This window comes from Furipterus horrens, unplaced genomic scaffold, assembly GCF_987537825.1.
Source record: "Furipterus horrens unplaced genomic scaffold, mFurHor1.1.pri manual_scaffold_3, whole genome shotgun sequence".
NCBI classification, from domain to species: Eukaryota; Metazoa; Chordata; class Mammalia; order Chiroptera; family Furipteridae; genus Furipterus; species Furipterus horrens.
In genome coordinates this window covers 44,856,598-44,883,473 of record NW_028327173.1, presented here as the reverse complement: position 1 = coordinate 44,883,473, position 26,876 = coordinate 44,856,598, and the positions used below count along the sequence as shown (strand labels likewise).

Below are 26,876 nucleotides of genomic sequence, written 5' to 3'. Positions count from 1 at the left end.
ATGTTTATCTTATGCTTCCCTCAATCTTCAGCGCCAACCAAAGTTGAGTTCATAGATGTGCAATAAACACTTGTAAGATGAATGAATATAAGATAAATGGAATCAAAGGAGAAAGGTGGATTTTTGTTTTGTTTTGTTTTGCTTTGTATTTTTATATGACAGAAGAGACTTGAGAGCTTTATGGAGAATGGGAATGTCTGAAAAAACCACTACAAAGAATGGGAAAGAAGGTTGATAAAGGAAATAGAAGAGAATTCCTAGTAATACTGAGGGCTTAGTCAAAGCTGACTATCACAATCAGAAATCATAATTAGATAAGCTAATATGAGAAATAATCTGAAGTTAAGCAAATTACAAAATAAAACCTCAAGAGTACAGCTATTCAGCAGATGTGGGGTAAATTAAGTATGCATATGTTTTTAAAAAATGGAAGGGTATTGAAAGTTGGACAAATAACAGAAAAGAGACTATTGAAACTAACCAGGTACATAGGAAAGAAAACCAAATGGAACTAATAGAAATGAAAACGATGATAACTAAAAACAGGAACTGAAGTGTAGGATTAAACAAAAAATGACACACAGCTCCGGAGATAATTAAGAAACCAGAAGTATCGTATCGGCAGCCGTCCGTCTCGAGAGACGATGGTGTAGCTTCTTAAGAGTCTATCTGCACCGCCGAGAATGGCTGTGCAGTCCGACTCGGGAGTGACACGGTATCTGTCTCCTCCCGTGTTGAATCGACATCTTGTGATGACCCTGGAGTGTCCTCTCCAGTGAAGCTGAAGCTACAGAGCCTGGGCAGGGTGATATGGAGGGTCTGCTGTTGCCCATGCAGCAGACCCCCCCTCTCTTCGCAGCTGAAGGATCCAAGGGAAAGACGGAGTCAATACAGCTTGGCTTCAGGTGCGCCGAAGAAACCAGAAGTAAGAACTAAAGAAATTACTCAGAACATAGTACCGAGAAACAAAGTAATAGAAAATAGGAGCCACGGAGAAAAATCTAACAGAAAGATTTATCAGAGATACAGAAGGAGAGAATGAGAAGAATGAGGAACAGCTGTAATTAAAAGTAGTTCAAATTCCTAGTAAGATAAAATGAAATATAAACCAAAGATAACCAGAGATAATAAACAAATAAATGACAAATTCAAAATACTATAGAAAACATCTTTATGTCCCAAAGTAAGCAAAAATTTATTAAACAGTATACAAAAAGCACTAACCATTTTAAGGATATGAAAAATTAACCAAACTGTGTTATAATTAAGAACTATGTACTCCAAAAGAGAACATTAAAGGGCTAAAAAAGTAACAATAGGAGAAGACATTTTCTATAGATATATCAAAAAAAGAATTCATATCAAGACTATATAAAGAAAGCTTAGGGGTCAGTAAGAAAAAGACAGATAACCAGCAGAAGACATATCCAAATGGAAAAATAATGATGAAAATATGCTCAATTTCATCTGTTATCAGAGAAATGCAAATTAAAACATGGCTCTAATCAAAAGGGGACAATTACAACTATTGATAGGTGACAGCAAGCACAATTCTCATACACACCTGAAGGAATATAAATTGGAACAACTATTTTGTAAAACAACATAGTAGTATATACCGAGGCTGAACATATGAATACCCTATGACCCAGCAATTACATTCCTCAGGATATATACTGAATGAAAATCCACACACGTTTGTTCACCAAAGCACGTGTACTAGAATAATCATCTTCAAGGCTCTGGACAATTGCCCAAAATTGAAAACTATGCAAATGCCCACCAAGAGTAAAGTCAGTAAATGAAATGTGGCATATTCACACAATGCAATACTTGTAGGAATACAAAAATATCCAACACCCAACAAGGTAAATAACACAATGTCTGGCAGTCAGTCAAGAATTACTAAGCATGCAAAGAGGCAGGAAAACACAAGCCAAAATGAGAATACTCAATCAAAACTGACCCAGAACTAATACAAATGCTACAATTAACAAATAAAAACATTAAAAGTTATTACAACTATTCAACATATGTTCAAAAAGGTAAGTAGAGACAAGGAGGATTTAAACAATGGAACCCTTAGATATACAAACTACATTCTCTAATATGAAAAATATACTGACTAGAATTTACGGCAGATTAGAAATTGCTGAGGAAAAGAACGAAAGATTGGTGAACTTGAGGACACAGCAATAGGAACTGTCCAAAATAAAACACAGAGAGAAACAGAATTTTTTTTTTTTTTAATAAAAGAGATTCAGTGAACTGAGCACAATCTGATCCATGCTAACATACAGCGGTGGGCAAAGGTTACAGTTATTTGAATGGAAAAATAACACAATAATTAATAAATAATAATACAAGAATAAACTCTGTTTCACGTACTCATGACTGTAAACCTACTTTTGCCCCGCCCTGTATTTTCTCAAAGCAATCACACCTATACCCATGGCTGTAATATCTCTAATGGCAATACAATTTTTTTACTTTATTAAACTACAAGTTTATTTCCAATGTATATTTTTGTCTTCCTACCATTTCCACTGCTCTGGCCTCCACTACTACTATGTCCTGCCATAACATTCCATACATAAAACCAAGCAAAAGGGTGGTGTTCCGTCTTTAAACACTAAACAGACACTTTGGACAACACATTCTTGGTAACAAACAAGGACAATATTTTTCAAACATAGAAGGGAAAGTTCTCACTCTGCATTATAAATATAAAATCTGCAAAGTGAGGATTGTTTTGGATGGTTAAATAAATACCTAACCTGAAACAAGACTGGGCATAGTAAGTGCCTGCCAAATGTTAACCATCATTATCATAATCTTCATCAAATCAGGATAGTGGTACCCCACTTTGTGGTTCTCAACTGTGTATGAGAAAATTGTGTTTTAAGTATTGTTGGTGGTGAAAAAAGGAAATTATGGAAACTCCTGCCGTGGAAGGGAGAAACAAAGGCAAGAAATGCAAGTTGGTGAATCCCTGCATTTCCAACCTGGGAATTGGGTCCCAATTTGGCTGATGAGGAAGTGGAAGGGTGATGTGTCCTTGAATCCCATGTTAGACACACAGTCATAGAAGGACCAAGGCCCCAGGGGTTGCTATGGTCAAGATGCAGGTGAAAATTAATACTTTCTGGAAGGCAGAGAGGAGGAGCATTTAGTTACAAAAACGGTCAACAATTAGGGTATAACTAAGCTCAGGGAGAAATAGATCAAACAAGTCAGCTGTCAGACCAGATGAAACTGGGCTGCTAACCAAACTGGCTTGCTTGCTTTAACAAATCTCCTTTGTGCTTCCCAAGAAAGCAAAAAGCAGCAACACCTGCAGTGAGCACATCAACGACCCACAGATGCCAGAAGGTAAGGAGGTGGCAGGCACCTGCAGCTCTCAGGTGTACCTCTGCACTTTGTTGCCCCCTGGGAGGGAGACATTGCCTCAGGCTCCTTCTTGCCTGGACCAGCTTTCCCCGGGCTGGACACCAGGGACCAATGCTGGCTATGTCAGACATCACCATCCCTTTTTTTTTTCCCATTGTGTCTAGCCAGATTCTTTCTCTTTTTACTATCTAAAAGTCCAGTTCTTTCTCCCCTGTTTTCATTTTCCAAACCAGACTGAGACCCTCCAGTCCTCAGTCATTTCTGTTTATAGCTCTATTTAACGTCTCATGAGACCTTATGAAAACTTCTGGTATATTTTCTTCCTTTCTCAATGAAAAGTTTAATACCCCGACATTGGTTTATCCATTTTATCTATCCATTCTTACCTATCCAGATGGTACCTAAGTGAAGGAACTGGGTAAGAACTGGCAGTACCCTTGATCCCACTTATTAAGGTAGATGATACTTGGAACAATGCACATGCAAACAATTTAGGGTTTGTTTTTAAATTCTAAATAGAGACTGACATAAAGAGTCTATATGGTGTTAAATGAGCTGTTTTCAGTTTCCTGCACAGAAGCTGTCTTAATATTCCCAACTATAATCTGAGCACAGAAGAAGAGGGTGGGAAAAAGGACTTCCAATCAAGATGGGCACGTAGGCAGACACGGCTCACCTCTTCGCACAACCACATCAAAATTACACTAAAATATAGAACAACCATCACTCAGAACCATCAGAAATCAAATAGAATGAAAGTCTGACAACTACGGAACTAAAGAAACCACATCCATTGAGACTGGTAGGAGGGGTGCAGATGTGGAACAGGCTGGTCCCTCACCCACATGTGGTGAATAAAAATTCTTGAGGGATATTTCAGGAGCGAGGAGTCTAAGCCCCACACCAGGCCCCCCAGCCCAGGGTTCCAGTCCAGGAAGGTAAGTCCCCACAACTTCTGGCGCAAAAACCAGAGGGGATTGAATTGGTGGAAGAAACTTCTGGAGTTCTAAGCAGTTCCTCTTAAAGAACCCACACACAGACTCACCTACTCAGACTCACTCCCTCTGAGCTCCAGCACCAGGGTAGCAGCTTGAAAGGCACCAGAAACTTTTCAAGCACCAGGGAGAAACTGAAGTGTCTGGCAGCAAGGAGAGCAGAGGCCATTGTCCTTTTTCTAAACCATCCCTGCACAGAGCTGCAGAGCTATCAAGCTGGTGCCATATCTGAGACTCCATCGACCTGGCTAACATTGTTTGACCCACGTTGGAGATCCCCAGAGACTCTGCCACACCCAACTGACAAGCCCACCCAAGATGCTTTTCCATATGAATAGCTTGTCTTGGCATAATTTCCTAAATCCTTTCAAATAAGCAACAGCTGGCATCAGTGAGCTCCAGGCCTAGCACTAGCAGCAGCCAGCCTAGATTCACAGCTTGGCTTCACCTGAGAATCTCCAAGCCCAGCACAAATTACAGCCATCTCAGATTGCTTTATAGCTCAGGCAGGGTGGCCTCGGGCAAAACACAGGAGAGGGCTGACCTTGGCTTGCACCACCCAGGAAACCCCAGGGCCACCTATAGACAAAATCGGAGAACCACTACACTGCCACTGCACAGCTGATCCTCCACTGAGGATGGTAAGTGATCACAGCCAATCCTTGCAGTTGACTGGCCTGAGTAAATCACTCCCATTGATCTGCCAACAGCAACCATGGCTTAACTACAAGAGAAGGGGGTACTCAGCCCACACAAAGGGTGCACCTCAAGCACCCAGCTTGGGTGATAAGGGAGGTTGGGCCACTGGACCCTACAAGACACCTAGTACATTTGGCCACACTACCAGACATCAAGTCAAAGCAGCTCTACTTAATATACAGAAACAAACACAGGGAGGCTGCCAAAACAGGGAGACAAAGAAATATGGCCCAAATGAAAAAACAGATCAAAACTCCAAAAAAAGTACTAAACAAAATAGCTACAAGCAATCTATCAAATGCAGAGGTCAAACACTGTTATAAGGATGCTCAAGGTACTTAGTGAGGACCTCAGCAGCATGAAAAAGATCCAGTCAGAAACAATGGATACACTAATTGAAATAAAGAACAATTTACAGGGAAACAACAATAAAGTGGATGAAGCTGAGACTCAAATCAATAATTTGGAACATAAGGAAGCAAAAAACAACCAATCAGAATAAGAGGAAAAAAGAATCCAAAAAACATGAGGATAGTATAAGCAGCCTCTGGGACAACTTGAAAAGGTCTAACTTTCACATCATAGCAGTGCCGGAAGGAGAAGAGAAAAAGCAAGAAATTGTAAATGTACTTGAAAAAACAGTGAAAGAAAAATCCCCTAATTTGGTGAAGAAAATAAACATGCAAGTCCAGGAAGCAAAGAGAGTCCCAAACAAGATGGACGCAAAGAGACCCACACCAAGACATATCATAATTAAAATGCCAAAGATTAAAGATCAAGAGAGAACCTTAAAAGCAGAAAGAGAAAAACAGTTAGTTACCTACAGGGGAGTTTCCATAAGACTGTCAGCTGATTTCTCCAAAAAAACTTTGCAGGCTAGAAGGGATTGACAGGAAATATTCAAAGTCATGAAAAGTAGGGACCTACAGCCAAGAATGCTCTACCCAGCAAAAGCTATTGTTTAGAATCAAAAGGCAGAAAAAGAGCTTCCATACAAGAAAAAAACTAAAGGATTTCATCATCACCGAACCATTATTATATGAAATGTTAAAGGGACTTATTTAAGAAAAAGAAGATCAAAACTGTGAACAATAAAATGGCAAAAATATATATCTGTCAACAATTGATACTTAAAAACAAACTAAGTGAACAAGAATAGAGACAAAATCATGGATATGGGGGAATGGGTGAAGAGGTGAGGGGGTAAGAAGTACAAGTAGGTACTTACAGAATAGCCATGGGGATGCAAAGTACAGTATAGGGAATAGAGAAGCCAAAGAACTTATACGCATGACCCATGGATGTGAATCAATGGTGTGGGAATTGCCCCACGGAGTAGGGGGTGCTGGGTGTAGGGGCTCAGGGGAAAAGATCAGCACAACTGTAATAGCATAATCAATAAAATATAATTAAAAAAAGAAAGAAAAAAATGAAAAGTGTGGGAAAGAAGACATAAAATAACTAAATGACATGAAATGTTACTACCAGCATTGCAGAGAATAGTGTTTGTTCATTTTTTACCCAAAGGAGAATCCACAGAATTCTGATTACTTTTAAATTTCCCTTTCACAGAAATATATTTTTAATCTCACTTCGGTGACTTAACAAACTTCCCTTTTGCATTGCCTGTTCTAAAAGAGAGGTGTTTTGGTTCATGAAACTGTTAGTCAAAAGTTTCAAAAAACAATTTAAAGAAAACAAATTTAAGGCTTTAATTTGTAATATAACATTTTGGGTCTTAAGATGCCAGATCCTGCACAAGAATATTTGTCTCCATGGCTCCCTCCCCCTCCTCTCCTGTCCTGCCAATAGAATCCTGTTCAGCTTCAAGAATGTTGAGGTAAAAGTTCTGATGCCTCAATGACTTGGGGCTGGGAAGAGAAGAGAGAGGAGAGAGGGAAAAGAGAGAAAATGCTTGATTAAAATAATTCTGGGTAGCAAAGTGGCTAATGAAGACTGTGTTCTTTGAAGTACAAACATTCTATCATAAATATGTTCAAGCCCCATTTGTCCATTTGTTTCATTAAATGCCAGAGATTAGTTTATTATTTCAGAGAGGAAATGTCTTATAGCTCTTATTCTATTTAAACTTTGGTTGAGCTCTTAATTTCACTAAAAGTTAGATTAATTAAGCCTGTGGATTCACCCAGATGGTAGATGTGGCTTTGTAACTGGTAAGTACTCTTTTTTTCAGAATATGTAAATATTGTAAAAAAAATGAACAAATTATGTGAATTAATCAAGTGTGCCTTGAGGCAAAAAGCAAATAATTATTTGTAAAAACTTCTGCTCTGCTTGATCCTGTGTGGTAGGCCTCTGAGTGATTTTACAAACCATTTAGTAGATAATAGTGTTAGAGACCAAAATAGGACCTTTACATAATTATTTTAAGATTTACATATCACTTTCATGTATCTGGCCCTTCTAGCTGCAAATAAGTCCCATGTATATTCTCCCTCTATTGCTGATAGAAAACAAAACACACACATATACACACACACGATTTAGCCATCTGAAATGACTGTGTAACAGAGCTATTGAACAGTAGAGGCGGACATAGAGGTGACAGCTATGCCAAATTCAGTTCTTGTTGTGCTGAAAAAACTCTTTAGAATGCAGATCATATCTTATAATTTTCCATAAAGTAGGCCTATCTTTACTTACTCCACTTTTGATTATTTCCATTTCCATTCAAAACTGTTGTACACAACTCAGAAGCAACACCTACCTCTCAATCCTATGTCTAAAAATTCATTATGAGTAAGAACAAAGTAGAAGTCATAAAACAGCATGATTTACCAGGTAAACAAGTGGACATATTTTAAAGAGTTTGTTCTGGTGACTCTGAATTGAACGTGAGAATGCCCTGGACAGAGGAACTTTAGGAGAAGCTGGTACAAAGGTAGTTAAGGGAACAAGGATTAAGCATAGGACTATGATAAAAATTGTTAAATCAGAATAGTTAATAGAGTCTGTGAGTACAGAATTTACCTTTTTATGTTCAACATGATAGTAAAATTTTCATTTCAATTTGTTTTTAATTTTGGGGATGCATTCAATAAAGTGATACAAGAAACCTCAATTTCAATGAAGTTTCCATAGAAACAAGGTCATAACACTAAAATATAAAGTACGAGCATACTGAAAGTTTTCTTTTAATGTCTTTATTTCAGGAAATTTTATATCTGTTACCCTGGAAACTAAGAAATACATACTGACATGTAAAACATTTAGGCTTTTCTACAATGGAGAACTGAATTATTTGGTTACACAAAATCATGGATGATTTTAAACCCTCTTCATGACAAATTAATAATCATTTGATGGAAAAGATTTAGAAAATACTGAAAAGTCATTCACTTACGCTCAGAGTATACAGAATATACAGAATGTTGAGAATATTTTGGTATTGATTCTTGCTAAATTTTTTGTATGCATATAAACAAAACACTATGTTTATTTTACAAAAATGAGGTCACTCTTTATGGCCTCTTTGTAATGTTTTGTAATAAAGAGGAGTAATGACATAAAACTCCTGAAATTGTGCTTGACATTTAGAGAGTGCGCCAGGATGTATTTCCACGCAACTGCATGGAGTGCTAATGCATGTCTCTAAAAACTGCTCAGTGTACCATCAAATGGTCAGAGCATCATTCATACCCACCCTTTACACTTGGCCGCCTTTTAAAGTGAAATTCTACACAATCCCATTACATCCCATCTAAGGACACAGATAAATACATATATATTGTACCTCCTTGTAGAATTCAGATGGTGTATTTTCTTATAACCTAATTAGGATGTCATCTTGTAGTTAAAGTATTTTAACATTAAATGTTCTTATCCCAAATCAAAGTTACCACTGGTTTTTCACTGAACACTGCAACTACGCTTTTAAATTTTTGTGGTTCTCATGTCTTTAATTTGGAATAACTACTCTTAAGATCTGAAAGCAATGCTGATCTTAGATGACAAATCAAAAGATATCATTTAGATGAAATCTTAGAAGATATAGGAAAATTGGGATAATCTTAACTGATTTGGGGTACACTGAAACAGTGAGAGGCTTATTGGGCACCATTCCAGATGCAAGACAAACACATGGTCTACAAGACCAAGCCCCTACCCTCACTCAGGTAGAGGAGCCTAGGGGCAGACAGCATGGAAACAATCAAGAAAGTCAGGTTGGCTAAAGGACATTGGGCAGTCCTAAAAATGAATGGGAGCCATGTGAGGATGTGCCAAGAGAGGCTTCCACGCAGAGTCCCTCAGATGAAAATATGCTGAGTGAAGGCAAAGGACAGAAGGACATAGGAATGGATGCAGCAGAGTGAAAGGGATTCCAGGAAGAATATGGTGGATTAAGACCTTGTATGCCCAGTGGCCCTTGACAAAAAAATATGAATTTAAGTCTAGATGTAGTGGAAAACCATTGGACAATTACATGCAGAGAAATGATGTTAATTCTAGAAAGAGAAAGAAGCTACTGTGTAAGAACAGGGTGGAAGCAGGGAGACCAGGTAGAAAACTGATACAGTAGTTAAGGTGAGAACCAACAGTGGCTTGAACAGAAAAACAATAATGGCCTAAAATAGGCTGACAAAGAGATTCAGTGAATCTAAATGTAGTAACAAAAATATGAATGGCCAAGTCACAGAAAAAGAAATGCAGATTACCTTTAAACATGTCTTCACACATAAGAGAAATGCAAATAAAACTATACTATAGTTTCCTATTAGGAGATCATTAACTTGACACTTAATTCTTTGGTAAGGATGTGAAGAAACAGTTACCTTCATATATTGCTGATGTAAATGCAAAATGGGCCTGGTCGGAGAGGCTCAGTTGAATAGGCATCATACTGCAAAGCAAAGGTGGCCAGTTCGATTCCCAGTAAGGGTACTTGCCGGGGTTGCAGGCCTGGTCCAACCTGATCAATGTTTCTCTCTCACATAGATGTTTCTCTTCCTCTCTCCCTCCCTTCCCCCCTTACTAAATAAATAAATAAAATCTTTTTAAAAAATGCAAAATGGTTCAACCCCATGAAGGGGACCTTGGCTTAATCTCACAACAATGCAGATTCATTAATCAAGAAATCCTGCTTCAAGGAATTTATCTCAAAGACATATCCCACAAATATAAAACCACATATTCACAAAGTTTTTGTTGCATTATTTTCAAAAGAAAAGCAATAGAAATAACTCATGTCCAGTAAAAGACTGGTAAAATAAACTGGTAGGCCCACACAGCAGAGAACTATGGAGATACAGTAGTCCCGCTGTATATCGTGGTTCACTTATCACGGACTCATTGTGTTGCAGGATTTAAAAAAATATTATATTTAATTATTTATCACGGATTTTTCGCTATATCACGGGATTTTGCAGTACTGTATACATACGTTGTTAAAGTTACATGGGTTTAAGAGTGTAGAATATGTTTAAGAACATAAGCAGTGTTTATAAAAGTGTGGAAAAGGTTAATAAGGGACTGGGAACGGTTTATAAGTGTGTGGGAAGGGTTTATAAAGCCTTAAAACATATATAAAAGCTAAAATAAATGTAAGGTTCCTACTTCGCAGACTTTCGCCTATAGTGGGGGAGGTGGGGGGAGTCTAGACTGTAATACCCGCGGTAAGTGAGGGAATATGGTATAAAAAAGAATTAAGGTACTACATTTATGACCATGTGGTACTCTCAGGATGTTACATTAAAAAAAAAAAAGAAGAAAAAAAAAAGGATGTCCTGGCTGGTGTGACTCGGTGGATTGAGTGCCTGACTGAGAACCGAAAGGTCACCAATTCAATTCCCAGTCCGCACGTACCTGGGTTGTGGGCCAGGTCCCCAGTTGTGTGAGAGGCACTCAATGATGTTTCTCTCTCACATCGGTGTTTTTCTCCCTTTCTTTCTCCCTCCCTTCCCCTTTCTTTAAAAATAAATAAAATCTTTTTTTAAAAAATGGAGAGGAGAGGATGTACAGTAATCCAAAAGACAAAAGCAAGGGAAATATGTTTTTGTTTTTTTTTTAATTACACTGGGAGAACTTCTTGCTAATTGTGCGACTATCATCCCATTCCCTTTAGTGGGAGCCACAGCACATATTTACTTAAGATGATTTTGGGGAATGGGTATTAAATGGACATTTCATACAAGTTCTAATATAATGCTAAGTGTTCAGATTTTGTTTTTGAGTTAGTTTCTGAAAGCTCTGTTTTGTCATTTTTTGTGCTTTATATATAAAGGTTGCTCTTGCATTTCATTTGATCCTCAAAATATTTTGAATTAGGCAGGATAGGACTTATATCTGTTTTACATGTGAGAAGACAGTTTATGAGTGGTATAAACTGAGTTGTTTGAGATTTGAAAAATGAAACTTGATAGAGCGGAAATGTAAAGTCCAGACACACAGCACATAGGAACAGAATTTATATAACGATGCATCATGCGATCACCTTTTTTCTCAACCCCCCTCTTTTTAGTGTACTAAACTTTAGAGTTAAAACAGTAACATTGCATAATGTGAAATAAAACTGAAGTAAACTGTAACCAGAAATGTTTTTAGAAGTCCAAGACACTGAGCAAAGTATGTTTTAGAAATACATAAAGGTGTGCTTCACTATGTGAAAGTTCAAGGAGCCATAGAAAGGGGGACACAGGAGTGCACTTTGTGCTGTCCTACGAGGCGACCAGCTCAAGGCCATTGGGTAGGAATTACCTGATGGTGCTGGGAAGTAGACTCAGAGAGGTAATATCCTTAGTGTGTATGGTAGTTGTTAGACTCTAAATTTTGTGTTATGGGATATAAAACTAATACAATGCACTGTAAATACAAGGTACAGTATAGAAATGGTAGAGCAGGCAGTTCAGTAAATGCAGGAAGCCTTAAGTAAACAGGTGTCCAGCAGTTGGCCCAGAAACTGCTGACAGTTCTATTCAACTGGAATATATTGAAAACAATGTGTTGAAATCAATGTATTTCTGAAATATGCTGCTTAGATTCATTCTATAAAAGAGTGATGCAGTACGTCATTAGCAAAAAGTACAAGTTATACATAAAATTATTGTAGACTATAAATGTAAAATATTTTATGAAAGCCTCATGCAAGTTGAGAACATTAGGTTTCTAGTGGGTATAATATGTACAATATATACAAATGACAGACAACTCACCAAAGTGGAAATAGCACTCACTGTTAACTGTGTTCAAACTCTGTAATCAAATTCAAATTACAGACACTGTGAGGTTCCTGACACACATCACTAGGAAATTTCTTTTCCAAGTATCCAAGCTGGGGTAGGAGTTAAAACTGGTATGATTGGTAGAATTATACACTAATATGCTCCCACCTCTTTTTAGAAAGCAACTTAGTATTACATATTGAGCCGTGAAAATGATCTAACCTTTTTGTTTAGTCATCTCATTTTGAAGATCTTTCCTAAGGTGATTAAAAATTTTGTTAAAAAACAGTATACACATAAAGATTTTCTTTACAGTATTTTAAGAATGGAACTTCGTAAGTACCTAAACCCCAATAGGGGAGTGGCTAAGTGAAGTATAAAAATGACATCTGATGGGCCATTATGTATCCAAATACACTGCAGAGCTCACTTATCAGTAACAACATAGGACATAAACTGTACACTGATTAGAGCTTTCTTCTAAAAAGTAAAAGAAAAGCAACTAATCATCACAGTTGTAAGTTTATGGGTAATTTTTAAACAAAGCGTTATTTTGGCTCTTATAAATTTTTGTTCATTATATTTGTTGAAGGATGAAATCCAAGAATTAAGACAGGATAACAAGAAGATAAATCTCTGTAGGAAAAACAGAGAGCCCTCAAAGACCCGATAAAGCTGGTAAGGAAAGTTCTAGAGAACATGAACGACCCTGCTTGGGACGAGATCGACCTCTAATAACCGTCCTTGGTTTTTTCTCAAAGACCAGTTAGTTATGAGACCAAGCTGAGAGCCCCATGACCCCGGCCGGTGTGCCATGTTTCCTGTAAATATCCCATTTTGAACGCACGTCCATGATTGTTATATCTGGGCTGACACGCTAGAACTTCCTTCCCACTAAGCCCCTGGTCTCATGAACTAAAAGTCACGTTAGGGCATGCAGGGAAAGCTGAGTCACAGAGGGCACCGAATGGCTTTTGGTAGATGCCTGACTGTTCTCTACCACTGTTGTCTCCACAGTGCTCTAAAGATACTTCCCACTTTTGGGATGCCTAACTAATTTAACCTTATTCAAAGCTGCAAAATACCTGAATGCCATTTTAAAGTCTTCAGGTAAAGCAGTATTGCAGTCACTGACATGCAGTCGTTCTGAGTGCGGTGCTCTGGCTAACTGAGGGAGAACCTCAGCCTCAGCCACGAATCCAAGGAAATGCTACACATGCCCCTGTGTCCAGCTACAGGTGCACACCCTCTTGTCTGCTTTGTGAGAGTACTGTGATCATCGGAGTGTATTCACTGCACTTGGAGAGATCACACAGACTTTTATATGTAGGCTAGTTTGGTAACTTGACAAAGCACGCTGTTTTGTCCTAACCCAAAAGAGAAAACTTCACTACAACCTATAAATAAAATGTAATATCTATGACATATCACTGCAGCCAGTGAAGATGAATTGAGGTGACACTGTGAACTGACTTGGATGGGGGGAACTTCTTTGCCAGACCAATGTAAACCCTGAGCTCTATTTTACCATCAGGGTGCAGCAAGCACTACTACAGTGCTCACTGGGAAAGAAAAGAAGAAAGCAATATGCATCTTGCCCTGGCTGGTGTGGCTCAGTGGATTGAGTGCTGACTTGTGAACCAAAGGGTCACTGGTTCAATTCCCAGTCATGGCACATGCCCGGGTTGTGGGCCAGGTCCCCAGTTGGGAGTGTGTGAGAGGCAACCACACATTGACGTTTCTCTCCCTCTCTTTCTCCCTCCCTGCCCTCTCTCTAATAAATAAGTAAATAAAATCTTTTAAAAAATAAAAAGAAAGAAAGAAATATGCATCTTAAATTCCACTTAAGTAATTAAAGCTTAAATGCGATCCATCTTCTTCCGTATCCAAACTGCAGAGCAGACACAGGAGGAAGCGGGCCCTAACCCTGGCTCTGCTGGCCTCTCTGGGCTCGGGGCTTGAGAAGCCAGAGAGCGCACATGGAGCCCAGCTTGTCCTTTGGCGTTGGAGAGAGGATCACAGTGTCACAGGGACTGTGCTTTCTATTTCCCTCTTTGAAAGAGGTCAGTTTTAAAGTGAGATAACTTTTTCAAAGAACGTATTACATCTTTAAAAAGCAAAATCAGAGCACTGGGCATTATAGACTTCTCAGAAATACCCATTTGCATCAGATACTTTTGTGAATTTATTGGCCAAGTGACCTTTTAATTATATCGAAATCTTCCAATGCCTATGAACTGTGCAACTTTGGAATGAGTTGGTTCTCTGGTTCTCCATGGTTCTTGTTCTACACTCTTGCTAACCAGTCCCTGCACCTGCCCATCTCCCACTGGAGAACAGTCACTTGAGCCGGTGCCCTCCTGGCTGCAAGCGCAATGGGTGAGTCTGGGGCTCAGCACTGACCTGCCCACACTTGACCTTTTAAGCAGAATTGCAACTGCCTGTACTTAGCATTTGTTCATTAGTGCCACAACTAGAAAGAGTTTGTTTTTTTGTTTGTTTGTTTGTTTGTTTTTTGGTAAGCCCTATTTTTACAGTAGTTACTTTTTTGGTGATGCATAAGACATTGCAGTGAGAAAACAAATTTGAGTGTACTAAAGTTTTCTCTCTTAAGCAAATTTTAACTCAGGAACAACATTCATCACCCAATCTCTCCACCACTTTGTTTTCGTCAGTGTCCCAAGACAGGTCTCTCACAGAACCTGTCCTCATTGTTGACTGAAGCATCAAGTGAGAACACGTGTATTTTTACTGTCCCTTCCGCTGACGGGGTGACGACTGAAATGCTTGTGAAATACATTATTTCTTCTTCCTTTAGATCCTATATTTTGCTAAGCTTTTTAGGGAGCAGAGGAAATGCATCCGAGAACAATTCTCCCTACAGACCTGCCCTATACTGTAAACACACTGCACATGTTTCTCCATGTGACCTTCTGAGGGGTTGGGAGCAGCAGACAGGGGCACTGTTTATTTACCATAAGGGTCACTTCTCTGCTCTCACCTTCCAGGGACGAGGAGAGGAAGCATTCCTATGCTGAGAGGTGAAGCGCTTTCAGTTCTACTCGCTGCTGAGATGAGGCATCAGAAGCTCTGTCCATTGTGCTTCGTGGTGTGTCCCTGTCCCCACGCGTGGGGCACCCAGGGCACTGAAAACCTCCTGCTTTCTGTGGACTCCCTGATGTCCCTCACTTCATTTCTCCAGGACGCAGAGTCCCCTTTACAGCAGTAGGGCACTTCATGTAAGTGCCAGGCTGTCCTGGCACTAACTACTCTTGCTATGTTGTTATAATTATTAAACCAATTATTTTCCTTACGTTACAAATAAAAACATATACTTCCATTTAGGATGAAAGTATTTGAATGAATTTTCATTTTTATTCTGTATTTGTTTTTTGTTTTTTATTTGAGATCCCAAAATTCAGTTGCATGTTTACTTCATAGCTTAAGGAATATATCAGAGTTTTAGCTATATTTAAAATATTTCTAATGAAGGAGAATTTATTCCTCCAAATAGTAACACTTTTCAAAAACATATCATCTGGAGCTTTTGTTTAATAAAGAGTAAGTGTCTTTGCAGTAAAACATCTGAAAAATGCCAAAAGGTGTTTTATACAGGGGTGGGAAGAAGTAGGGTTACGGTTGTTCATATGGAAAAATATGTAATACAAGAATAGATAACAGTACAAAAATAAACTGTTTTGTGTATTCACAACTATAAACCTACTTCTGTCCACCCCTGTATAAATACATGGATACATCTGATTATTGGCTACTGGCAATATTTTAAATGTTATGTATTTTAAAAGGCATCATGTAGATGTTCTCCCCCTCTGTCTTTTGTGTATTTGGGAGGCAGATACTGATGGGGAAGTATGACAGTATGATGAAGAACTATTCTACAGTAATATGAGGAAGGAAGGCTCATCTGAATTAGTTTTAAAAACACAAAACACCCCTTTCCAGGCACCTAGCATGTCCCAGTGCAGAGGTAGAAAGACCTCTTGAGGGTCATCCGTCTGCCCAGGTCAGGGGTGGCAGGGCCCATGGTGAGTCAGGAGGGCCTGGCCCGTCTCCCCCAGACTCCGCCTCCCCACCCGCAGGTAGTGGGGCAGCAACCTCTGGGTGCTTGTGAAAAAAAGAAGAAAAAGAAAAAGAAATAAAAGAGGAATAAAGAAAAAAAGGGGGGAGGTGGAGAAAGAAAAAGAAAAAGAAATGGAAGGAAAAAAGAAGAAAACAACAACAACAAAACCACCTGGCCAGGTAGCTCAGTTGGTTAGAGCATTGTCCTGATGCACCAAGGTTGCGGGCTCAATCCCTGGTCAGGGCACATACAAGAATCAAGCAATAAATACAGAAATGAGTGGAGCAATACATGGATGGTTCTCCCTTCCTCTCTCTCTAAGATCAATAAATAGATAGTAAAAAAAAAAAAAAAAGCAAACAAAAAAAATAAAAACCACCACAACAAAACCAAGTCTATTACAATTGTTGGTGTTTTTGTGATATTCAAAAATTGCTACTATTTCTTTCAACTACTTACGGATTGGTTATTGGCCTTATTTAAGAAATAGAATTGTCCTAACATAGTTGAGGTTATTTCAATATTTGATTATTGCAGTATTGTTGGGCTCTTTATAAATCAATGGATACTTCAAAAATAAATAGATACTTCTAAAGTGATTAAAAATAGTTTATTCTCTAGAGTGGCAATTTTCAAACTTTTCCATCTCATGGCAAACATAAACTAATTACTAAAATTCTGTGACTTACCAAAAAATATTTTTTGCTGACCTGAAAAAAATAAGTATAATTTTGATTGATTTACAACAAACATATAATAACAGTAATTACATATCTACAATTTTTTGTCCAGAGTGGCTTTTTAAAAAAATCAGGTGCCTATAGCTGTATATGAAGATTTCTGGTACCAAGAATGAACCAATTAAATGCAACTTTTTATGTGACATGACCAATAAGATGCGATTCTATTACACGGCCTATAAATTTATGGTTCATGATAGGGTATTCATACCAGATGGCTATTATTGTGTTGGCTATTGTCATTTTTTTATTTGACAATCTAAAGGAATAGAGGTCCGTGCCCCTTCCTTTATAGTCAGGTATTGCATGTTTTAAAAATCCTTATAGCACACCAGTTGAAAATCATTCCTCTAGAGCAGTGGTTCTCAACCTTCCTAGTGCCACGACCCTTTAATACAGTTCCTCATGTTGTGGTGACCCCCAACCATAGAATTATTTTCATTGCTACTTCATAACTGTAATTTTGCTACTGTTATAAATCATAATGTAAATATCTGATATGCAGGATGTATTTTCATTGTTACAAATCAAACATAATTAAAGCATAGTGATTAATCACAAAAACAATATGTAATTATATATGTGTTTTCCAATGGTCCTAGGCGACCTCTGTGAAAGGGTCGTTCTGGGGTCGCAACCCACTGGTTGAGAACCGCTGCTCTAGAGCATCTCAAAAATTATCATTGCTCCAATACCACTACAGATAAATTTGAATTTGTTTCTTTAGTAAGATTTATCTTCCAGTTCTCACTGATTTTAAATAATTTGTCAAGCACTCATTGAACTCCTACTTTGTCCCAGATTCTGTGGTCAGCAGCTGGAGGTAAGAGAGAAGTAAGAGTCCTTCCTTCCCTGGAGAATCTTACTTTTTTATGAGGGGGATACCCTGTAAAGCAACTGATACCTTGGAACAAGTGCTATCTTGGCTACATGACTGTACAAAAAGTGAGAAGTCTTATAGTGTGTGGCTGCTGGCAAAGGTATCCTGGAGGTAAACTGAGGGGTGGGGGCAGAGTCAAGCTTGCTGGGACAAAAGAGAAACAACAGCACTGTAGGCAGAGAGCAGAGCGAGTGAGACTGGGCGGTGATGAGGGTCAAATAACTTAGAAAAATTAATAACATTTCAAAATAAATAAAAAGTATTCTCTGAGGTTCTCCCTTGAGTAGTGAAATATAATCTTATTTAAACATGAAATGAGAGTTAAAGTATTAAAGTTGTATTACCTGTTTTTTGGACATGAGAGAATCTTATAACGAAACTCTTTTATTCTCCAAACGAGGATATTGAGGTTCAGAGAGACCTTTCACACCCCCGACCCCCCACCAGCTTGTTAAAGAATGGGCAGCCCTGGCACACTCACATCTCTGACTCGAATACATCTGTTTTGTCACACTGTCTCCTGAACAAGTATTTATGATTGGCTTTCATTTATCACAATAAAATGCTCTCCCTTCAATATTATATAAGGTATTACATTTTATTGTAGTAAATGAATAGTAGAAATAGAAAATCTCAGCTGCTTTTTATTGCTTAAGAAAATAAAACACTGAAATCTCATTCTAAACTTTTTACATTATGATAAAGGAGTTTTAAAATAGGTGTCTGCCAGGTTTGATTACAGGTGCTATATCAAGGGCAGCATTCCATAACCCATTCCTCAACTCTCACCTGTGAAACTTAAGAGTACCTAACATGATATCACACTCAAGCAATTCATGGGACATAAGAAAAATTATGACGCTTAATCAATTGACATTTTAACTAAGGAAAAACCACAATTTTATAGGTTTAACTTACTGTGACATTTTCTTCTATTTCCCTTCCCCTTCATGTATCTCCTGGGAGCCTTACTAAAAAGTATAGCTCATGCTCAACAGTATTTCTAGATGATAGCACAGTCAGCCAGCATAATCTCAGAACCACAGTCCAATGGCAAACACAACTAGGTTGCCAAAGGATGAGTGACAGATCTCCTTATGCTACAAACATTCTAGCCATACATAATTTCAATCACTTGATTGTCCTTTCCAGTGATCATGTTAATAAACTGCTGTCAATTATGTATTAATTTCAAGGATCTAAATGTGAATTTTTAATTTCCATTGTAATATTAAAGTAAATGGAAGAACAGAAAGTCAGCTAGCAAATAAGAAATCTCAGAAAGAAGGAATTATCTTTATTTGCTGAATTTCTGTTGATAAAACATTGTTGAACATAATGGAAAGGAGAGGCGCATTTTATTGAATGTTTCTAGGGAGAAAAAAGTATATCTTTATGAGATATAGGCCTGCTCTAGCCAGCGTGGTTCAGGTAGTTGGAGTGCCCGTCTGTGAACTGAAAGGTCACCAGTTAAGATTCCCAGTCAGGGTACATGCCTGGGTTGCGGGTTCAGTCCCGGTCAGGGCATGTTTGAGAGGCGTCCAAACGATATTTCTCTCCCTCTCTCTCTCCCGTTATTTCCCTCTCTCTAAAACCAATAAGCATTTCCTCAGATGATGTTTAAAAATAAGAAAGAGATATAGGCCTATAGCAATGCACAGAAATCCAAATCTAGCCCCAAGACTTCTGCTAATTCTCCACAGCTTAAGCTTTCATAGTCCTCTCTGCTTCTAGCTCCTACAATGAGATGAGTTGTCTTTTTCATTCCACATGACAAATTCATCTCCTTCCCAAATGAGTCTTACTGCAAACATTTCCTGAGTTAACTGAGTTTACTGAAGATCAAGACATATCAACAAGGAACCTTCTCCATGGACATGCGGGCTCCCACCAGCTTTCTGCCTCTCTCCCCTTTCTCCCTCCCTGCCACACTCCTCTCCTTCCCTACACCCCCACTCCTAGTCCAAAACAGAAGTCTTCTATTTGTCTCATTCATATTTCCTTTATCATTTACTTTTTTGTCTCGAGTTGAGAACCCCACCACCCAGTGCCCACTACAAAGATCCATTCAAAGTGTTTCTTCCAAAAAATATATAATGCTATCCTTTTAAAATAATTCTAATAACTTTTTCTCAAATCTATTATATCATAAATAATAGCATTTAGAATGCCTACATATACCAGGTATATCATTAAACACATACGAAATAGGTATCATTAATACTTAGGGAGATTAATAATTTGCCCAAAAGTAACAACTAATAATCATAGAGAACAAAACTTCAAATCCACATACTCTCCTCTGCCTGTAAACAAATAACCTAATCCTTTCACACAGCATTCAAGATGCTCCTTTGATCCTTTCCAGAATTCTCTCCCACCAAAACTACACTAGACATCTGCTTCCTAAATATACTCCCTAATATTTCATTGCTATTACTTTCATCATGCCATTCTATTTACCTAAAAAGCACCCCTTCTTTATCCATTAACTTACTATTCATCCTTCAAGAACATGAGGACTCAATGAATTAATACATTTAAATTGCTCAAAATACCACTTGGCACATTATATATACTCAATAAATGTTAGCTGTATTATTACAAGTCATTTACAAGATTTTAGAAAATTGCTGGTAAATAATATACCAAAATAGGTTAATCAAAAATGAATAAAAGCCTTGATAATCACATATTCTCACAAATTCTCTCCTTCTCCCTCTCACATACACACAAGCAAAATACATACTCATACACTCATACACAAAACACCAAGCAAAGATGTATAATAGAAAGAATGACTATATTAAAATGAGACATAGATGAATATGTAAAGAAGATGTGGGAAAGATATTACACATACACACATACGTGTGTGTGTGTGTGTGTGTGTGTGTGTGTGTGTGTATAAACGAATATATGAGGGGGGGACCAAAAAACAGACTTATTTATTAAAAACTGTGTATTTATTCTTACGTGTTTAAACTTCAGTCACCTTCAAAGTACTCTCCATTTGATGCAATAAACCTATCAAGACTTTTTTTCCAATGCTCAAAACAGTTTTTAAACTTGTCAATTTTGATGCCTCATAGTGTTTCTGCCATTTTTTTTCTGGGGAACAAACAAAAAAAAATAGTCGCTCGGGGCAAGATCAGGTAAATAGGGAGGGTGGGGCATGGGAGTCATGCCATTTTTGGTCAAAAACTGCTGAACACTCAGCACAGTGTGGGCAGGTGTATTCATAAATAACCCATCATGAAATGGACAAACGCACTGAAAGAGTCTTCAAAAAAAAATTTACCTAAGCTGAATGCAGCCTCTCACAACAACGCCAGCTGCTACAGTGATACAGATGGGTTCCTGGAACACTCACCTAGTGGGGAAGCCTGTACTACAAGGGGCCCACCCTCCAGAAAATAATTTCAGTTTTCTTTGTCCACCCTCATACATAGAGTAAGGGAGAAATAAGAGTTACTGTCTAATGGGCACAGAGTTTCAGTTTTACAAGATGAAAAGTGATGGAGATGAATGCTGGCAATGGTACCACCACCTTAAGAATGTATTGAAGGCCTGGCTGCTGTGGCTCAGTGGATTGAGCGTCGGCCTGCGAGCCAAGTGTCACTGGTTCAATTCCCAGTCAGGGCACATGACTAGGTTGCACTCCAGTTGGGGGTGCAAGTGAGAGGCAACCACACAGTGATGTTTCTCTCCCTCTCTTTCTCCTTTCCCCTCTCTCTAAAAATAAAATAAATAAACAAACAAGTAAATAAATAAACTATTCAAAAAAAATAAATAAAAGAATGTATTGAAATATCACTAAACTTAAACTTAAAAATGATTAAGATGGTAAATGTTATGTGTACTTAACCACAACTTAAAAAAACTAAAGTAAACCAAATGTGCCAAAAATAGATTAACCTAGAAAAAAATTGTGAAAAGAGTTACATAATGAATTTCTACAAAGACTTTTAAATGGGTCACAAATCTAGCACTTACCTTCACATTTAAAATGGTAGCATTTTCCAAGCAATAATACAGGGGAATTTCTACTAAAATATGTTTTTGTTTTCAACACCCAACCTAAACAAGAGAAGAGAAAGAAATGTTTTACAATTCGAGGATTAAACACTCAAAGGCTAGCAACATTTTCTTTTATTTAATTTCTAATAAGCAATTCTCAACTATAGATGTGCAATTTTTCACAAGAGTAGCAAAATAGTTGGGCAATGAACTGAAAATTTATGCTACTTTCAAATATAGTTAAGTATTTTAACCACATTCTATCCATTTAAAAAAACAGAGAAAAAAACTTGAATTTTAATTTACTTTCAAACAGGTAACAATTTTCTTACAGTATAAAATTTAAAGGTACAAATTCTACTCCAGTTTCCCTGATACCAACCTCTTTTCCCAAAGGCAACAAATGTTACCAATGTCTTATATTTCCTTCCATCTTAATTAAAAGATTTAAAGCATCTTAATATTCCAAGGAAGTAATTTTGAAAAAAGATCAGACAGTGGTGTTTATGATAAAAGTGGATCTCTAAAGTGTCCTAGAGAAAGCTATTATCACCCCATCATGCTGGCTAAGTGAGGAGGTCTGAAAGTGGTATATAAAGCTTTGAGACATCCTCATCTCAATTTATAGAATGTTCTTTTTTCTTTTAATTATTTAGTTTTAGTTGGCCAGTTTTCATTTTATCTTTATAAAAGCTTAGAAGCAATGCACCACTATCTCTGTTCCAGCCTCTTGATGCTGGATCAGGAAACTATGGTGCAGAGAGAGTGAAAAATAAAAGATATAAAATCCATAAGGGCAGGGCATAACAAAATCTGGGCATAAACAGGAAAGAGCCATGAATAAGTTCTTATACATATTGAAAAGAATACATTCATTGGAATTCTTCTGTTCTTCCATCTCTCCTGCTTTTCACCTCTAAATCTCAATCTATAGCAGCAGGGAGGTGGGACAGAGATAAATTAAATGTTGTTATGATTTCTAAATGAAACTAAGTAAGTAAAAGTAAGTTAAGGAAAGCAAGTAAATTTGGAAAACAAGCCATTCAATAAATTGACACAGAGCAGGGATTGTCTGTGATGGGTGATTACTGACGAGAAGGAAGATAAGGAAAACTTTCTGGGATGAAAGAAATTTTAAATATATTGATTAGATGGCTAGTTTCACAGGACTATTTACGTATCATACTCTCCAAATTGTATATTTAAGATTTGTTCATTCCACTTTATGTTAATTTTCCTTCAATCACAAATTTAAGAGGTGAACTAAGACAGTGTTTCAGTTATCTATTCCTATTTAACAAATGACTCCAAAATTTAATAACTTGAAATAACATCTCTTTGTCTTATATTGGAGTTCTGTGGGTTGACTGGGCTCATCTGAGCAGCTCTCCTGCTGGTCTTGCTCAGAATTTTTAATGTAGTGAAAATCAGATGGAGAAGCTCAGCTGAGACACTGGGTGGTCTCTCTTACATAGTTCCAGGACCTTTCTTCATGTGGCCTTTCCATGTGATTTCTCCTGCAGGGTACCTAAACTGGTTTCATGACTGTTCAGAGCTCCAAAACAGAGCAAGTAAAAATTGCCTTTTAATGGCTATGCCTAGAATGGATACAACCTCTATCTCATTCTATCAGTTAATGTGAGGTACAAGCCAGCCTGGATTCAACTGAGAAAAAGAGGCAACACAGATGTGATTCACTGAGGATCATCTTTGGAGACTCCCCACCATAAAAAGAATGTTACCAAAAAAAAATTAATCATCTATTAAGTCACTGTTCTGAAAATCACAAATAAGGCTTTAAAAGATGCAAAGAAGCCAAAAAGTATGGACATGATTTACTTATATTTTTAAAACAAAGTCAAGTTAGCCCTGGCCAGGTGGCTCATTGGTTGGAGAATCGTCCCTCTGTCTGTCTGTCTGTCTGTCTGTCTCTCTCCTCCTCTTCCCCGTTCCCCTCTCTTTAAAATCAATAAACAAATCCTTAGGAGAGAATTAAAAAATATATAATAATTAAAAAATTTTAATGAAGCTGGACCTCTACCACACATTATATGTAAAAGTGACCTCAAAATGGATCAAAGACCTAAATATGAGAACTAAAATGATAAAACTCTTCAAAAGAAACATAGGTAAATATCTTCATGATCGTGATTTAAGCAATAGTTTCTTAAATATGCCATCAAAAGCACACGCAACCAAAAAAAAAAAAAAAATAGGTAAATTGGACATCATCAAAATTTAAAGTTTTTTGCTTCAATCAACACTACCAAGAAAGGTAAAAGACAACCCAAGAATGGAAGAAAGTATTTACAAATTATATATCTGCTAAGGCATTTTTATCTAGAGGATATAAAGAACTCCTATAACTCAACAATAAAAAGACAACCCAATTAAAATGCACAAAGAATGTGAATAGGCATTTCTCCAAGGAATATATGCATATAAATGGCCAATAGGTACATGAAAAGATGCTTAACATCACTGTTCATCAGAGAAATGCAAATAAACCTCATAGTGAAACACTTCACAAACATTAACATGGCTCTAATAAAAAAATAGACAATAACAAGTGTTGGTGAGGGTGTGGAGTAATTCAAACCCTCAAACACTAAGGGTGGGAATGTAAAATTGTACAGCCACTTTGGTAAACAGTTTGGTAGCTCCTCAAAAGTTAAACTTAGAGTTAACGTATGATCCAGCAATTCTACTCCCAGATATATAACCAAGACAACTGAAAATATATATTCACACAAAAACTTGTACACAATGTTCACAGCAGCACTATTCATATTAGCCAAAAAGTAGAAACAATCTAATGTCCATCAACTGACGAATGAGTAAAGAAAATGTGGTATAACCATACAATGAAATATTATTCAGCCATATAAAAAATGAAGTAATGATATATACATGCTATAACATGGCTGAACTTTGAAAACATTATGTTAAGTGAAAAGATTCAGACATAAAGTCCACAAGTTGTATGATTTCATTTACATGAAAGGTCCAGAATAGGGAAATCCAGAGAGACAGAAAATAGACTGGTGGTTGACAGGGGCTGGAGGTAGGTTGGGAGTAATAGGGAGTAGCTGCTAATGGGTATGGGGTTGCTTTTGGGGGTAATAAAAATGTTCTAGAGGGGTGAAGGGAGGTAGAGGAGGGTATGGGAGGGATAAATAGTGATGGACGGAGATTTGACTTGGGGTGATAAACACGCAATACAGTGTACAGATGACGTGCTGTAGAATTGTACACTTGCAACTTGTATAATTTTGTTAACCAATGTCACCCCAATAAATTTAATAAAAAGGAAAAAAATATTTTGGAATTAGATAGTGACGATGGTTGCACACCCTTGTGAAATACTAAAAACCACCGACTCATACACTTTTAAAAGGGTGCATTTTAGCCCTGGCTGGTGTGGCTCAGTGGATTGAGTGCTGGCCTGCGAATCAAAGGGTCACCAGTTCGGTTCCCAATCAGGGCACATGCCTGGGTTGCAGGCCAGGTCCCCATTTGGGGGCGCACAACAGGCAACCACACATTGATGTTTCTCTCCCTCTCTTATTCCTCTCCTTCCCCTCTCTCTAAAAATAAATAAAATAATTTTTAAAGGGTGCATTTTATAGTATATAAATTATATCTCAACTTTAAAAATTAATGTTCAGAATTTTACAATGCAATATCACATTATTATCAAGTTATAACTGTCTAACTAGCTAGCTGGCCATGACTGCCAGTGAACCAGGAGTCAATTGCCAATGTGTTTTACCTGAATTTGCAATATCAAGGAATTTTACTAAATTTGATCATTTTTATTTTAACGATATAAACTTCCTGTTGAAACTAGTTCTGCTTAGTATTTCTCCATTTTTGAAGTTTCTTTATCTCCTATTTGTTTCTAGTCTGAAGTGGGCTTCAAAACTACCATACGGATCTGTAACCAAAAGGGAGGGAGTTGGGGGGCTGAGTGAAAAAGGTGAAGGGATTAAGAAATACAAATTGGTAGTTACAGAATGGTCACAGGGATGTAAAGTACAGCATAAAGAATACAGTCAATAACAAAGTACAGCATAAAGAATACAGTCAATAACACTGTAACGACTACATATGTATCAGGTAGATACTAGATTTATTGGGGGTATTGCTTCATAAGTTACATAAACATCTAACCACTATGCTGTACACCTGAATATAATACTGAAAGTCAACTGTAAATGGAAAAAATAAAAATTATATATAATAAATAAAAGGGCCGAGACTGTAAGAAAAAAATAAACACCATATCCTTACTGAATTTGTTTGCAAACCAAGAGTAACTAGGTTTAAAACGAGAATTTGAGGTTACTTCTAGGAGAAACGCATAGGTATCGGTACATGAACTTTATACTGTCTGCTTTGTGTGTTCAGGGGTCTATTTTGCTTACTTCCTGTTTCATACATGAGGTTGCCTGAAATTGAGTCTAAAAATGGAGGTATTACCATCACCTGAATAAGTTTAGTTTGGATTTTTTTTTTTTTGAAGACCACATAGTATGCTTGAGTTTCTAAGCATTGTTCATGATGATATTTGGCTGCTTCTTCAGGAGATATTCTTATCTACATTCTTTACATAAATATTTCATTCAGTGCAAACTTAAGCAATTGTCAATGACTTAATAAGGAAGATGATACACATCTTCAGATATGGCTTTGGATTTATACAACTTTAAAATCACAATACTTACTATATTTCATGTTGTTCCAAGCAGATATAAATTTAGTTTTTAGCTTGTCAACTTCTTCTGTTCCTGTGGCCTCCATATTCAAATTCTAAAGAAAAAGCCATCACTTGATTCCATTCTTCTATGGTTTAATCTTTTGCACTGACTAAAAAAAGAAAAAAAAAATTAA

General features: G+C 37.4%; 1 protein-coding gene across 3 annotated transcripts in view; it reads right to left on the bottom strand.

Moving 5' to 3' along the window:
• Nucleotides 1-26,876, bottom strand: part of ATG4C (autophagy related 4C cysteine peptidase) — a 154,704-nt gene that overhangs the window by 107,800 nt on the left and 20,028 nt on the right. For all 3 annotated transcript variants that reach the window (XM_090269557.1, XM_090269558.1, XM_090269556.1), the window contains exons 2-3: nt 26,711-26,852; nt 21,960-22,043 (exon numbers count right to left, since the gene is read on the bottom strand). In XM_090269557.1, the coding sequence (XP_090125683.1) occupies nt 21,960-22,043; nt 26,711-26,786 (160 nt within the window). In that variant the 5' untranslated portion in view covers nt 26,787-26,852. The remainder of the gene's footprint in view (nt 1-21,959; nt 22,044-26,710; nt 26,853-26,876) is intronic.